Source organism: Tamandua tetradactyla, chromosome 17 (genome assembly GCF_023851605.1).
Source record: "Tamandua tetradactyla isolate mTamTet1 chromosome 17, mTamTet1.pri, whole genome shotgun sequence".
In the NCBI taxonomy this organism is placed as follows: Eukaryota; Metazoa; Chordata; class Mammalia; order Pilosa; family Myrmecophagidae; genus Tamandua; species Tamandua tetradactyla.
Genome location: NC_135343.1, coordinates 42,005,877 through 42,021,751, shown reverse-complemented (window position 1 = coordinate 42,021,751; position 15,875 = coordinate 42,005,877). Strand labels below are relative to the sequence as shown.

The following is a 15,875-nucleotide window of genomic DNA, read 5'->3' as shown; positions in this document are numbered from 1 at the left end:
AGGACTCTATATGTACATTCATATCTTTATTTCACTTGATCATAACAACACTTGCATTCACAATGAAATCACAAGCAGACACTAATACCTAGAAATATTACAGACCGTTTGAGTGCAAAATTGATACATTTTAGTCTGAAAAGGAAAACAAGTTTGATTGTCACATACAGAATGCTCCTATTTAATAGTCTACTCTTGTTTAGTGTTCCTAATGGAAAAAAAAGAACATGATGATAAATTATATCATTTTATTACTTTTAATAAAAAATAATCAAAAACCAACTTTCCTGATTTTAGAAGGTAATACCTGATTTTATAAAAAAGTAAGAATTGTCTTCCAGTGCAAGTTTGGTTTAGGCTACTATTTGAATTAGTTTGTATTTTCTGAGAGCATTCTCAGACTGCTCTCAGAATGTCGGGTGTGTGTTAGATGATGAATGGGAAGGAACAAACAGGTTTTTGAAATGTGTCTTCCAGGGTAAAAGAGCAATTTAAAAATTATGCTGTCAATAATAAACAGTTGACATATTTGGAGGGGAAAACAAACAGATGTCACTTGAATAGCCTTATAAATGTGCTGCTCTAGAACTAAATAAGAAAATGAACAAGTCCACTTTATAGCTGTGCACACTTGATAATCACAACAGATTCAGAGGTAACTATCATGTTGTTCCAGCTTCATGTTGGCTGGAAAAAGACAGGAAGATGCTCAGTGCCTCCAGGATTATGAATATACTGTCATGCTGGAGCTAATCATCTGACTGGAGACTCATCCACCATTTCCTTTTAGGCTCCTGACACAGGATCTCACAGCCTTTTCTATACCAATGTATTACTAGAAACGTAATACACAGCACTGCTTTGTAAAGGGATCATTTTCACAAGGATAATGAAAGGGAGAGGAAGAAAGTTTGCAGATACATAAGCCAAAGTGGCATATTTTTCCTTGTCCAGGCCTGCTATACACAAGCATGAGCCTATTTTCTGTATTACTTGTATGGTTGAGAGTTTTCCCTATATTGTCTCATTGGTTCTTCACAACCACCTCTTGGTGGGTTTCACAGGTGTTACCTTGTTCCCATCAGAAAGACTTTGCCTAGGAACGTACAGGTTACAGTCAAGGCTGGATCTCACACCTTCTAGTTTCAAAATTTCAACTTATAAAATTCAAAATACCATACAATAGAGGATAGGTTAGAAAGCGTAGAGTTCGAATAAGATTTTGGGTTCACTGGAGCTCGTTCTGATCATCTTCCATTTGCATATCCCCTTCTTTCCTGGGTGCCTATGGCTCTACCACTCCCCTGTGCCCCTGCCATTGTATCAGCTGACTCTGTTTACACTGGGAGGAAGAAATTGATACGTTAACCCCCTTAAAAGGACCTTCATTTTAAAAGAGAAGCAAGTCTTTCTTCAAAGGAATTAACGTCTAGCATGGGTTTCAAGCATTAGCAACAGAGAGACATCTTGCCCTCAAATCATTAATGAAGTTACCTTATTAGGTGGGCAATTTAGGAGAGAACTCTTCCTGGCCCATATTTTAGAGCTGGTGAGAGTGGAAATATGGTTGGTGCTCACAGTCATGAAGGGTTGTGTCTACCTGCAACGATTCCACATTTCACATGCATGGAGTCAGAAGGAAGAGAAGAATTTGAGGGGGAAATCTAACTGGTCCAAGCCAGAATGACTGAGAGGTGGAAGTGACAAAACCCTTAGACCTAGGTAGCCTGAGCCCTACATTCTCTCAATTCTGACTGTGATGGTTTTTAGCTATCTACCCCAGTAAAACATGTACTTAATCTTCATTTATTTCTGTGAGTGTGAACCCATTGTAAGTATGGTCTTTCTGATGAGGTTACTTCAGTTTTGGACCAAATTAATCAGGATGGGTCTTAATCCTATTACTGGAGTCCTTTATAAGCAGAATAAAATTCAGACAGATTGAGAGAAAGCCATGGAAAACAAGAAGCCAAAGGTCGATGGAACCCAGAAGAGAAGGGAGTGGCCAGAAGCCACCATGCACATTGCTTTGTGACAGAGGAGCCCAGAACCAAGGATCACAGAATGCCTTTCTTTGGGAGGAAAGCATCACCTTATTGAGGCCTGGATTTGGACTTTTTCCTACTATAAAAATTGTGAATGAATAAATTCCCATTGTTTAAGCCCACCCACTGTGGTATTTACTTGAGCACCCAAGGAAACTAAAACACCCTCCTTCATCTGCACTCATCCCTATGGTACAAGGAGTCCATGGAGCCAAGAGGTCATGTCCATTCTGAACTCAGGCTCCCCACTCTAGAATTGCTCCTGGTACCCAGAACACCAAATTTTCTTGTCCAAATAGTTTCTATCATATATGTGGCTTATTCTCTGGGTCCATCCTCCTGATGGTGAACCTCACCACTGATATGTACAGCCCTAGATCCAAGGGGTGGCTGCTGGGTAGGGCGGGGGGAAGGGCCTTTGGACAGAACTTGGTCATACATCCTGATGCATCCATATGCATGCATGTAAGGCCCCTCACATTAAGGGTCATAACTAGGGATGAGAAGAGTTGTAGGAAAAGCTGGTAGCCTTTTTACCATTTGTCCTGGTCCTTTAAATGTCAGGAGTGAGCTCAAGCTTAAGAATAATCCAAGAGATGGGCTGTATCAGTGCATGATAAGTAGCTGATATGGTCCAGGGAGACCCCTGCACTATGGACACGTGGACCGTAGTTCTTGATTCTTATCCAAACCCTCTTCTGGAAACCCCTTAATCCAGACAGTTTACACCCCCAACTTTTCCCTTGGTTTAAGTCCTACATATATGTCAATACAAATAGGATTCATCAATGCTCACTTTTTACACAAATTAGATGTTTGGTAAATATTGGCCACTAGTAATGATGTTTAATCACAATGGTTTTAGAAATTTCAGGCTCCTTGAGCAGAGTTATAGCGTCCACGTTGTTGCCATTTACTCTGCTGCAAACCAAGAGTGCTGGTTGGTGTGTATCCAAGCCCGTAGGTCAGTGTACCAGAGATTCTGTTTTATGTTTAAACTTCCAAAGGCCCATCAGATTATTTTAGCCGGATGCCGTCTGCGTCTTCCGCGGTGGGTACCGCGGTGGTTTTGAGATCTGGGTCCGTGCTTAACTTTCTCCATTGTAAGAAGACTTCCAGTGGAGCAATATGATCTTCTTCAAGTGCCTGATGGTGTTGTTCTTGACCGTCACGAAGCACAGAGTGTTGATCACGCTGTTGCTCATGGCCATGCACTCGACGACGTAGAAGGCGGTGAGGTAGTGCTTCTCCTTTATGAACACGGTGGGGAAGAAGTCGCGCGCGATGGTGAAGCCATAGAAAGGAGCCCAGCACAGCACGTAGGCGGTGAGGATGCAGATGAGCACCAGGACCGTCTTCCGGCGGCAGCGCAGCCGCTTCCGAATCTGTTGCGTCTGGAAACCCGGGACAGCCTTGAGCCACAGTTCCCGGGAGATGCGGGCGTAGCACAGGGTCATGGTGACCACAGGACCCACGAACTCGACGCCGAGGATGACGAGGAAGTAGGACTTGTAGTAGATCTGCAGGTCCATGGGCCAGATCTGGCCACAGTAGATCTTCTCCTGGCTCTTGAAAGTTCCGAGAACCGCTTGGGTTGTGAAGTAGGCTGAAGGGATGGCCACAAGGATGGACGCCAGCCAGACCAAGGCGATCAGGCCGGTGGCTGTTTGGTACTTCATCCGTGGTCTCAGCGGATGGACAATGGCCAGATATCTGGAGTAAAGGCAAGATTCAAGTAGGATCAAACACAGTGAGGAGGAAGTGCTGGATAATAGCTTTATTTGTGCAACATTATGAGGAGCAACTGAATGGTATGTGTGAAGGAAAAGCCCAATGATATGTGGGCAACAGAGGAAGGCAATCTTGAATGCATCCCAGCTCCATCTTACTAGCTGTGCACTTTCAGACACGCTTTGTTTAACCTCTCTGAGCCTTAGTCTCCTTATCCACAGGGTTTTTGTTGTTTTTTGTAGTTTGTTTTGTTTTTAAGGGTTAAATGTGATAATGTGTGCAAAATTCCTGGCACAGTCTTAAACACGGTCCATACTCAATAAATAATTATTTTTATTATTATAGGTAGCAATAATGCCCCCTTGGTTTCTAGCCTGGCACCCTTTCCTTGCCTTTCTTACTTTCAGAACCGTTCATTCTAATTACCCCACAGCTTAGAGCAAAAATGGACTGGTAATTTCAAAGAGATAGGAGAATTTTCCCTCTTCCAGTGGAAGCAGCAGGTAAAGTTTTGTCTTTATTCCACATTTGTGAAAATATTGCTCTGCACGCAAAAGTGGAGAATAAGCATGTCTGTCTCATTTTCCAAGTGGAGAAATGGAGACTGGTGAGAGATGAGTGACTTTATCAAGGTTCTATATAGCAAGACCCATGACAGAAAACATTTAACCCTACCTCACAGAGTTGATGTGAAAATCAATGATAATACATGTGGATGTATTTTTTAAACCACAGTGCACCAGACAGTAGAAGATATTGTTCTTGTTCTTTCCAGAGAACTACACTGCTGTTACCACAGTGGTCCAGTAAAGACAACAGAGCACTGTCTGGGGGATGTGATCATTTATTTGTGTGGTATGAAAGCTCCTTCTAAAGAGAGTGCTTATACTTATGCAGAGAGCTCTAGTTTCCTGGAAAACTTTCCATGTCTGGCAGGGGGTGGAAGTTGGAGAAAGAGAAAGACAGGAAGTGAAGTGGGAGGGAATGATTAATTGACACTGGAAAGAAACAATTCTCATGTGCTGGAGCTTCATATCTTAGATAGAAGAACCAGGAGCAAATGTGACAGGGGAATGAAGGAAAGCCAAACCAATTCTCCTTCCATTGAAACCAGTCCCCTTGGGTGGTCTTTCTTGGGAGTTTGATTTGGAGAGCAGATTGATTCATATTTTCCCTCGATCGCATTTCTGCTAATCTTGTCCCTACCCCTCCCCAACACAGGAAGCCAAACCCCATTGAGTGGCATTTGCAGAGTTCACAGGAACAGACTGGCTCACTTCTAGCTTCCAGAAGCTATCAGGTGAAATTGGATGGGTGAGTACACTTCTGGACATTCAGTCCACAACTGGCTGCCTTACCATGCTTGGCCACTGGCAATCATGTCTGACACTCATGCGGATACACCTGAGGCTAAGCAGTGAGATGGGAATTTGGGCAGGATGTTGGCCATGCTTTCGTCCATGCACGTGCATGGGCCTTTCATAAAGATCATAGTGCTCCTGCTGAAACTCATATCAAATACTAAGAGGTTAGAGCTTTTGCATTATCACTGGCTCATTTGATCTCTACTTCACCATGTTCTGATGATTATTCCATCAAAAAAATTTCCAGAATGGAATGATTTCTAAATGTTGTGTTAATTTCTTTTTTTTCTTTAATTAATAAAAAAAAAATTATGTCAGGCACATAAAAAAAAAAATTTCCATATTCACCCTTGTTCACTATATGAATTTTCACTTAAATAATTCTTGTCCTCCTTTTCCCAATAGTAACTTCCTAAGTCTGTGATGTTTCAACCTCTGAGTAGTTTTTCAACAAACAAGTAGAAGAGAGAACACTGATCTAGGAATCAGAAAGATTAAGAATCTAATCCCAGCTTTGCCACAAACTTGCTGTATGAATTGGAATCATTTCTCTTTAATGCTGTGGGCTCAATTTCCTCACCCTAAATGGGAATATCACCTGCTTTGCCATATCATAGACATACCATGAGGCTCAAATGAGACTCTGCACATAAACAATAAGCTATTAGTATTCAAGAAACTGTTAGTATCCTAAAATATATCTTTCAGAGCTGTTCAGTATTAATAGGCATTTTCCTTTACTCCTTATTGGCAAATACTACATTTACAAACTCTCTATTACTTTCCATTTTATGGGATCTAACTCTTCACATCAAAACTAATCTTCATGGTAATCTGTGATTACCCATCAGACAGTTATTTCATTCAGACTCTATCACTCCTTCCACCTCACTACCCCCACTTCCCACCCCAACACCATCCCCAGAGTTAAAATCCAGGATCTGTGCTAGGGGTCTTCCTGATATATTTATCAATAGGCGTAGGGCAGAACAAGATTTTAAATCTTGACTATGTGAGGCTCAGCACTCCAGAACTGTAGTATTGGTAATAACTGTTGATCACCCAAACCCTATTGAGTAGGTAAGAGAGCAAAGACACCCATTTCACAGATGAGCATATTGACGCTTGGAAAGGCTAAATAACGTGCCAAAAGTCAAACAGCTGGAAACTGACAGAACCATGACTAAGACCCATATCCTGCTCCAGATCCAGTGGCCTCTCCAATATGACATTTACCACCTCCGCTTCCAGCCAGAACAAGCATTCCCCTTCCTCTTGCCCTCATCATATTCTAGCAACCTCTCTCCTCTTTTTTTCTCCATCCCAGTTGGTTTCTCCCTATTGATGTTCTAAGAAGGAGTCAGGCAATTGCAGCTTCTTTCCTCAGCTTGTGGGTACACCCTTGGCTTGCTTTGCCCTGTGTGTCTACCACTGCAACTATAAGTCCTGCTCAGGTCCCACAACACTTACAGCCAACATTTCCCAAACAATGAGGAATAAAGGTGGCCGGGTGAAGAAATATCCAGGTAGTAACTATGCAATGACAGTGGGCTGGGTGATTAAGCAAACAGCATCTGGGCTCCATTTCAGTTCCCCAACTCCAGCCCCAGCTCCAGCCCCAAGTCAAACTGTGGTAATCATGGTCACAGCAGTTGCTAGGCCAGTTATGGGAAGGACAAAGAATTCTCCACAGGACCTGACATTTGAGCTCACCAGGGAGTGTTTTTTGTCCTAAGGCTGAGCATGGTTACTTGTACCTTCAGTGGCCTCATCCGGGCAGAAAAGGAGAACCTGCCAATGGGTGGGCAGCCTGGCTGGTTTCCCCTGGATGTGAGGCAAAAGGAGGAATGGTCTCACTCCCAGGGCGCCACCAACTGCAAGATTCAAGGGATACACTGGTGGGGAATGCAGATCTCTCCATAGCAAAGTGGAAATCTGGGCCTCAGGGGACAAAGCCCTCTGATGATCTTTTTAGGTTCCCTGCCACCATCAGGTCTCAATCCCTGGACTTTGAGATTTTCTGCAATATTGTTCTATCTTCTCTGACTCACCTACTGTTCTTAGCCCCTGCCTCACAGACTCCCCAAGGTACTTCATACTCATCTCAAGCATTCCCACCTCTAGGCCTTTGCAAACACTGTTCTGTCCACTTGGAAAACCTTTCCTCTGCTGATCTCTATCTAGTAAATGCCTGTTAAAAGTCTACCTCCTCCATGCAGCCTCCTATGACTACTCCAGTAAATAACAATCTCACACTTCTCTAAATTTCATATAAATGTATCATCTACTTCTTCATTAATGGTTTTATAAATGTTAGCTTTCTTCTGCTCTGGAGTGGCAAGCTCTCCCAATCTTCATCTGGCCTTTGTTTTCATCATTCAAAGTCCCTTCAAATGTCCTCTCCTCAGAGACACTTTTCCTGACAACCCAGCTAGAGTCGTTCCAACACTTGGCCACATTTAATATTTTTGTGGAATATTTCTCCCCCAGAGCATTTCTCTGAAGTTATCTTCCTTATTTCTTTGTTTACATAACTGTTCTATCTCCATCCCTCAGGTTGAGGTTCCATGAAGACAAGGAGCTTTTGTGTCTTTTTCACCTCGGTATCCCTAGTTCTTGGAATAGAAGTGTCATAAAGCAATCACTCTACAAAAATGCCTTCTTTGAATGAACTTATAAATGAATGAATGATTTAGATGTATTGTAAGGGGAGTAGGGTTGGTAGAGGGACAGAGCCAAGAGACACTGGAAGCAGGAGGACCAAAAGGAGACTATGCCAGTCCAGCCTGAGGGAGCAACGTGGGAAAAGGAGTAAATATAGGACATGGAAATTGAGTGAATGCTGAAAAAGGCGAGAGAGCCACCAAGACAAAGGAGGGTTTCCAGTTTAAATGGCTGGGGAACAATGGAATCAATGATATGAGAGAAATCAAGGCAGGTATAAAATGAATAGATTTGTTCTGCTATATCTTGATAGCTGTTTCTTAGAAGCCTTGTATTATATATATATATTTATGTCACATCATAAAACCAATGGTTTTGATAATAACAAAATAATCAGCTGCTCTGAAATGTAACATTAGTTAATTTTTCATTATCTATTTAACTGTTCCTTTAAGGGTTAACTTAGCAATTACAATACCCACTGTTTATTGAGTGGTTACTCCGTTTCAAGCATTATTCTAAGTAATTATATGTATTATTTCATTTACTCCTCAAGCAATCCAATAAATTAGGTTCTCTTATCTCCAGTCTACAGATAAGAAAACTGAGGCACAGAAAGCTTACAGAACTTACATAAGGCCATATAGCTAGTAGGTGGTTCAGCAGAAGTTTAAACCCAGTAGATTAACTGCTAACACAATGCGTACAGAAATTTCATTACATAAAAATAAACCTGCTACTTATCCACTGTTGGTGGGAATGTCAAATGGTACAACCACTGTGGAAGGCAGTTTGGCGGGTCCTCAGGAAGCTAAGTATAGAATTACCATATGACCTGGCAATACCATTGCTACCTATCTACTCAGAGGACATGAGGGCAAGGACACAAACAGCCATTTGCACACCAGTGTTTACAGCAGCATTATTTTCATGCCAACAGATGGAAACAGCCAAAATGTCCATCAACAGAGGAGTGGCTAAACAAGCTGTTGTATATACGTACAACAGAATATTATGCAGCTGTAAGATAGAATAAAATTATGAGGTATGTAACAACATGGATGGACCTTAAGGACATTATGCTGAGTGAGATTAGCCAGAAACAAAAGGACAAATACTGTATGGTCTCACTGATGTGAACTGACATTAGTGAATGAAGTTGGAAAATTTCAGTTGGTAACAAAGACAATCAGGAGATAGAAGTAGGGTAGATATTGGATAATTAGAGCTGAAGGGATATAGATTGTGCAATAGGACTGATTGTAAAAAATCAGAAAGGATAACTGTAATACAATAATGTTAGAACACTGAATGAAGCTGAATGTAAGGATGATAGAGGGAGGAGGTCTGGGAGCACAAATGAAATCAGAAGGAAAGATAGACAATAAAGACTGAGATGGTATAATCTAGGAATGCCTAGAGTGTATAATGGTAGTGACTAAATGTACAAATTTAAAAATCTTTTTGCATGAGAAGAATAAAGGAATGTCAATACTTCAGGGTGTTGAAAATAGATGGTAATTAATATTTTAAAACTTTAAAAAAACAAAATAAAATGTGCTTTTGTAACTACAAGCATGTGTTATTTCAATATAAAAATTATTTGCCCCAAACTAACCAAATCAAACCTGAAGATCACTGATCAAATCCTGAATAAAACATAAGACCAGATAAAAATCAATGAGTGCCTATATTACAAAATTGAAATTAGACCGTGTTCTAGTTTGCTATCTGCCTATAAGCAATATACCAGAAATGGAACAGTTTTTAAAAAGGGGAATTTATTAAGTTACTAGTTAACAAGTTCTAAGGCCATATAAATGTCTAAATTAAAGCAAGTTCTATAGAAATATCCGATCTAAGGCATCCAGGGAAAGATACCTTGGTTCAAGAAGGCCGATGACATTCAGGGTTTGTCTCCCAAATGGAAAGGCACATGGCGAACATGCTAGCTTTCTCTCCTGGCTTCTTGTTTCACGATGTTCTCACAGGGGCACATTCCTTCTGCATCTCCAAAGGTCTCTGGTTGCATGGGTTCTGGCTCTTGTCATTCTCGTGACTCTGCTCTGTTGCTCTCCCGTCATTCTGAAGCTTTCTCCAAAAAGCTTCCTCTTTTAAAGGATTCCAGTGTACTAATCAAGATTTACCTGGAAGGGGTGGAGTCATATCTCCCTCTACCCACAATTACCCACAATTACCCAAATACCCACAATTGGGTGAGTCACATCTCCATGGAGATAACCCAATCTAGTTTCCAACCTACATTATTGAATAGGGACCAAAGGAAATGGGTTGCTCCCACAAGATTGATTAGGATTCAAACTTGGCTTTTTTAGGGTACATAAATCCTTTCAAACCAGCATATTCTACCCTCTACCCTAAAAAAGACATGTTTTTCCCTTATATAAAATACATTTATTCTATCACAATATCAGAAATCCTTAAACCATTTTGGTAACAATACAAATGCAATGCAAGGTTAAAACCAGTACAAAGTCTCATCAATGTTAGCTACAGGCATGGACAGTTGTTAAGGCAAATTTTCTTCTCTGGCTCTGGACCCTCTCCACGTGTTTGGGTGGGCCTGCTCTTCTGGTCCAAGGTTTCTTGACTCTAAACTTTAGCGTCCATAGTTTCGCCTCTAAAGTTATTTTTCCTCCAGTGTGTCCCTTTTCTGCCCCTCTCAGTCCAGACTGGCAAAGGCTCCATTTATACAGGTCCCACAGCATTCTTGTTAGCTTTCTATATAGTAAGCAAGGATTGTGCCCAACAGAGAGCAGGAGTTTCCACACATCCTACCTGGATAACTCCATCTCCAATCCTGGCTTTCTCTGAAATGGCTGACTGGTTCCACATTTGGTTAAATCTTCATGTGGGGCACTATTCTCTGGGGTCTCCTTTCCTAGAAGCCCAGAACTTTCCAGAGCATCAATTTCTGTTTTCTGTGTACCCAAGAGTTCAGTTCTCAGCTTATCTCTTTCCTATCGCATTTCACTATAAGCTGCAAGGAGAAACCAGGCTTAGTGCTTTCCACATTTAATTTGGAAATCTTTTCTGCTAAATATCCAAGTTCATGGATTTTAAAATCTGCCTTTCAGCCATAGCTTTTAGTTAATTTTTCCATATTATCTGCCATTTTAATATAAGTATCACCTTCCTTCCAGTTTGCAGTGACATATGCCTCATTTCTGTCTAGTGTCTTGCCAGAGACATCCCTAGAGTCCACGTTTCTACCAATGGTCTCTTCAAAGCATTTTAGGCCTTCTCTATCAAGCTCTTCACAACTATTTCAGAATCTTACCCTTATCCATTTAAAAAGCCATTCCAACATGTTTGGTATTTGCAAACTGAACCAGCACCCCACTTCCCTGGTACCAAAATCTGTTCTAGTTTTCTAGCTGCCTAAATGCAATATACCAAAAATAGAATGGCTTTTCAAAGGGGGAATTTAATAAGTTGCTAGTTTTACAGTTCAAAGGCCATATAAATGTCCAAATTAAAGCAAGTTTATAGAAATGTCTGATCTAAGGCATCCAGGGAAAAATACCTTGGTTCAAGAAGGCCAATGACATTCAGGGTTTGTCTCTCAACTGGAAAGGCACATGGCAAACATGGCGATGTTTGCTAACTTTCTCTCCAGGCTTCTTGTTTAATCTCCTTGTTTCCTTCCTCATCTCCAAAGGTCTCTGGTTGCATGGGTTCTGGCTCTTGTCATTCTCGTGACTCTGCTCTGTTGTTTTCCCGTCGTTCTGAAATTTTCTCCAAAAAGCTTCCTCTTTTAAAGGATTCCAGTAAACTAATCAAGATTTACCTGGAATTGGTAGAGTTACATCTCCCTCTAATGAAAGGTTAATACCCACAATTGGGTGAGTCACATCTCCATGGAGATAACCCAGGCTAATTTCCAACGTACATTACTGGATAGAGACCAAAAGAAATGGTTGCTCCCACAAGATTGATTGGAATTAAAACATGGCTTTTTTTAGGGTACATAAATCCTTTTGAACTGGCACAGACAGTCAAAAGGCATAAAAATCAATATAAATTGAAGCAAAAATCATAGACATCAATAAAAAAAATAGTGCACTGGAGCAGGCAGTCAGCCAGTCACAGCCACTGGACAGCTTTCCTGGGAAATTTGGGTGCAAGTTTCCAATCACAATCATGCTCTAAACAATATCAAAACCTATTATACAAAGCATGTTCCCTAATTAGTCCTTTATATTGTATTTAATTTGCATTATATAAACTCACACTGCAGGGAAATGCTTATATTATTTCCAACAAGCTGAGTTTGATATGAAAGTAGGACATGAGCTTGAAGAGGTCCGGTAGATCAAGGTTGATGGACTGACACAGATATTAACTCGTACATGTTAAAACATAAACCAAAGCTCTTTAGTTTATCCTGGTTTCCTTCCACATTTGAAACCATTCTCTCTTGCTATTGTTTCCCCTTTGAAAAATGGCCCCTACATGTTAAAATGGATCTCACCCAGGGAACAGGATCCACTCCATAGCAGGCTTTCCCCATCTTTAGTAGCTAAAAGGGCCCCCATGGGAAAAAGATGTCCTAGTAGCATGAAACTTGGATAAACAATGCCATGCTTTATTCCTGCTCGTGAGCGAAGAGAGGTGGTGGCAGCTTCTACTTTTAGGAAAGGTCAAAGACAAGGTCCCTGGAGCTCTCCCTTGGCATCTCCAAAGGGGACTTAGAGAGAAAATACTCTGCTTAATTATTTGCCTACCTGCTACTTCTGTATGTTTACCCAGGGGCCATGCCTAGGTGGGAAAAATCTTATGGGGCTCCATGAGTCATGTGGAAGTCGTGGGCCAAGGAGAAGCAGCCTTCTGCAGGGACAACACCTCTGAGCTTCTTCTAGGTTAGTTTAAGCTGCTAATTCCCTGACACCCTCCCCCAAAAGAAAGAAGGCAGAGGCTGCATTGCTCAGTGATTTTAAAGGTAGGTTTCTTACTAACCCCCTCTCCTCAGGAGTAGTCCTTTTTCAGTTACCCTATCTAGTTGCCCTGCTGGTGGTTTCAGAAAATGCACTCTATTTGGTGGGCCCCTCCCAGGAAGACTGTCCTAGAGTGCCCTGTCTATGAGGGGCAGATCCAACCCCATCAGAGCCCTGGGGCTATAGAACAGAAAGATCATCTGTGCTTCAGGCTCTCCAGGTTAAGAGAGTAGAAGAGCAATGGGCTGTTCAGATACAAGTACAGAGAGGCCCAATTTGACCCTCAGGGTTCTGTCTCAAAACAAGGTGCTTTGCTATAAGAGTCCAGATTTAGACACTTGGAGTTTACAAAGATTGTTCCCCAAAGAATAAAGATCACCCTGGCACATTAGACAAAGGAATTAAATTAAAAGAAATGAGTGAATATAACATAAGAAAGATTTGCCACAGGCTGCTCTTACTGATTTTATTTAACATCACCAGAACCAGACTTCTATACAGTTGCATGAAAATGTATGTATGAAAAGGAACAAATTGATTAATGGAAAAAAGATAGTAAGAAAGCATATGTTCCATTTTAAGAAAACAAAACTAAAAACAAATCCCTTACTTTAAGCCAACTGGAGCTAAGGAGGGCATGTTTTAGTAAAGGAAGCTTTGATTTCTAAGTTGGATCAAGAGGTAATTGCCTGGAGTTAAACTTGTCCCTCAACACCTCCTCTTACCTGCCTACCTCTGGACCTTGAACTGGTACAACATCTAAGAGTATGTTCATAGTTGGGGAATCAAAAAGATTCCCAACTCTAGTGGAGTCTGCTATCTCTTGCTTGACTACAGGTGGAAAACCAGAACTCTCCTAATTGTGCAATCAATGGGGAAAGTTTTTTAACTTCTCATATGTTCACCTCTGTGGGGAAACACAGATACCTCCCATCACCTCATAGCTGCAGTGAAGGACAGGGCAATTCTAATGCCTCCTCCTCCCCGACCACTTCCATTGGCCTTAATGCCCCTCACTCACCTGTCAAGGGCTATGGCCAGCAGGGCATTGGTGGAGACATAGAGAGAGACAGTGCGCAGATAGTTGATGAAGATGCACAGCACCTGACCGTGCTCCCAGGAGAGCTGGCGTACCACGTAGTAGTCCATCTCAAAGGGGCAGCACACCATGGCCACTAGGAAGTCAGAGATGGCCAGGTTGGCGATGAGCAGGTTGGTGAGGTTGCGCAGCTTCTTATAGCGGGCCAGGACAGCAATGAAGACGAAGTTGCCAATACCGCAGACCAGCATGATGCCCATCAGGACCATGCCAATGATGATCTTGGCAGCAAAGAAAGTCCGGGAATTGGTCACATCCTTATCTTCATCCAAGGACTTATCATAGTCATCATAGCTGAAGTTGAATGGGAAGGAAGCAGCTGGAAATCCGTGGGGGTCAAGCAGAGAAAGGAAGTTGGTGGAGGCATTGGTGGCATTCTCAACATTGGCCCCCATGGTGATCTCCATTGGGCAAGGTGGTGCAATTGGGCAACACTGCTGAGAATTCTCCTGGGATGATGGCTGCAAAGCTGGATGGCTCCCCACTCGGCTGACACTCAGCTCTCCCTTAGTGGTCAGATGCTCCCCACCAGTGTCCTTGGGGTACAGCATCCAGGTTCCATCCTATGCCTTTAGAAGACATATAACAGTAGGCTATATATGTGAGTGAATCTGGCAGCATTTTAAACCATCCTGTAATCTAAGTAGACCTATTAGCCATCTGTTCAGGGTGAACATAGGGTGATGGAGCAGAAACAGAGTAATCAGTGACAGAAAACAAATTAATAAAAACTACACACCCCCTCATTCAGAGAACGTTAGATTGCTATAGACAGCTAGGCACCAACTCAGTTCATTTCTGTTCCACCCAAGACAGAAATTCAGGGACCAAAGTTGGGAGTTGGAAAAACCACAGAAAGAAAATTGAGCTGCTCCCAACTTATTTTCAAATCTACTCACTGTCCTGACAGCCTGAACTTTGTCCTTTGTGGAAGTGTCCCATTCTGTGGAACCAACAATTCCCTCCCAGAGGGTTAAATAAATTACTCTGAATAATGTTGAAGAGAGAGAACTTCGATACAACCCAGCCTGCTTTCCACGAGATGGTCTTTCTTCTGGCAAAACATGGCTCTAAAAATCACCAAGTTTATCTCACAGCTTCCTTCACCTCTTCACTGGGCTCCCTGTTCCCACATCAAAGTCCGCTGTGACCCCAGAAGTTTGTCACACCATTTACCAAGTCTGTCCTCCAAAAGAGGCCATGGGGTTGGAGTCACAGCCTCATCACTAGCTGAGTGAATTAGAGAAGGACCCTAGAGCAAAACCCTTCCTTGGCTGATTATATTGTCCTGAGGTAAGTAGCTTAAACTCTCAGGATTTCAATTTCCTCCAGGCAGAAGAAAATCAATAATTTCTGTTAAGCATGGAGCTCCCTGGAGAGGGAGGGTGTTTCACCCCAAAACTGCAAGGAATTACTATTGAGCACACGGTCCTCCTCAGTCAGCTACAAGGCAGAGGAGGGAATCCTGACACAGATAACTCCAACACAACACACAGTGGGCAGGGTGGGGGTGGGGGGTTGGGGCATGAGTAGCAGTACCTCTGGGGACAGAGAGGAAGCCAATGCCCCCAATCCCATGCTCTCTTCAGAATCTGGGAGCTGGGATGTAAGGGGAGAGCTGAGGTCTGCAGAGCACTCCAAATGTCAGGAGAGAGGAAAGGAAAGGGAAATGTGGCAAACCTCAGGTTCCCGGGAAAGGGAGATTCACAGAAGAGGTCCAGGGTCTCGAGGAAGGCCTACTGTCTACACTTCCTCAAGGCAAGACACCTGAAGCTTAATTTTGGGGGATCAAGATTAAAGTCCCCCTGCACCTACCCCTCAAAAAAAGCCCATTTCAGGCCTCCTCTCTCAATTCCTCATCCCGGTTCTCCTCAGACCTTGCCTTTCCCCTGAGTTATCAGTCCTGCCCGCTGGGCCCGTCTCCTGTCAGGCCTGAGAAGCAGAACCCACAGCTGAGCAGCAGCAGAAGCCAGGCTAGGAGCCAGACAGGTGCAGCCGCAATCCCAGTCAACAG

General features: G+C 42.5%; 1 protein-coding gene across 1 annotated transcript; it reads right to left on the bottom strand.

The window, feature by feature from the left end:
• Positions 1-661: 661 nt before the first annotated feature.
• Positions 662-14,772, bottom strand: PROKR1 (prokineticin receptor 1). The gene is given in 3 exon segments (XM_077134438.1): positions 662-3,142; positions 3,145-3,758; positions 13,784-14,772. Coding segments are annotated over 3 exon segments (1,323 nt in total). The 5' UTR covers positions 14,413-14,772; the 3' UTR covers positions 662-3,062.
• Between the last annotated feature and the right edge of the window lie 1,103 nt (positions 14,773-15,875).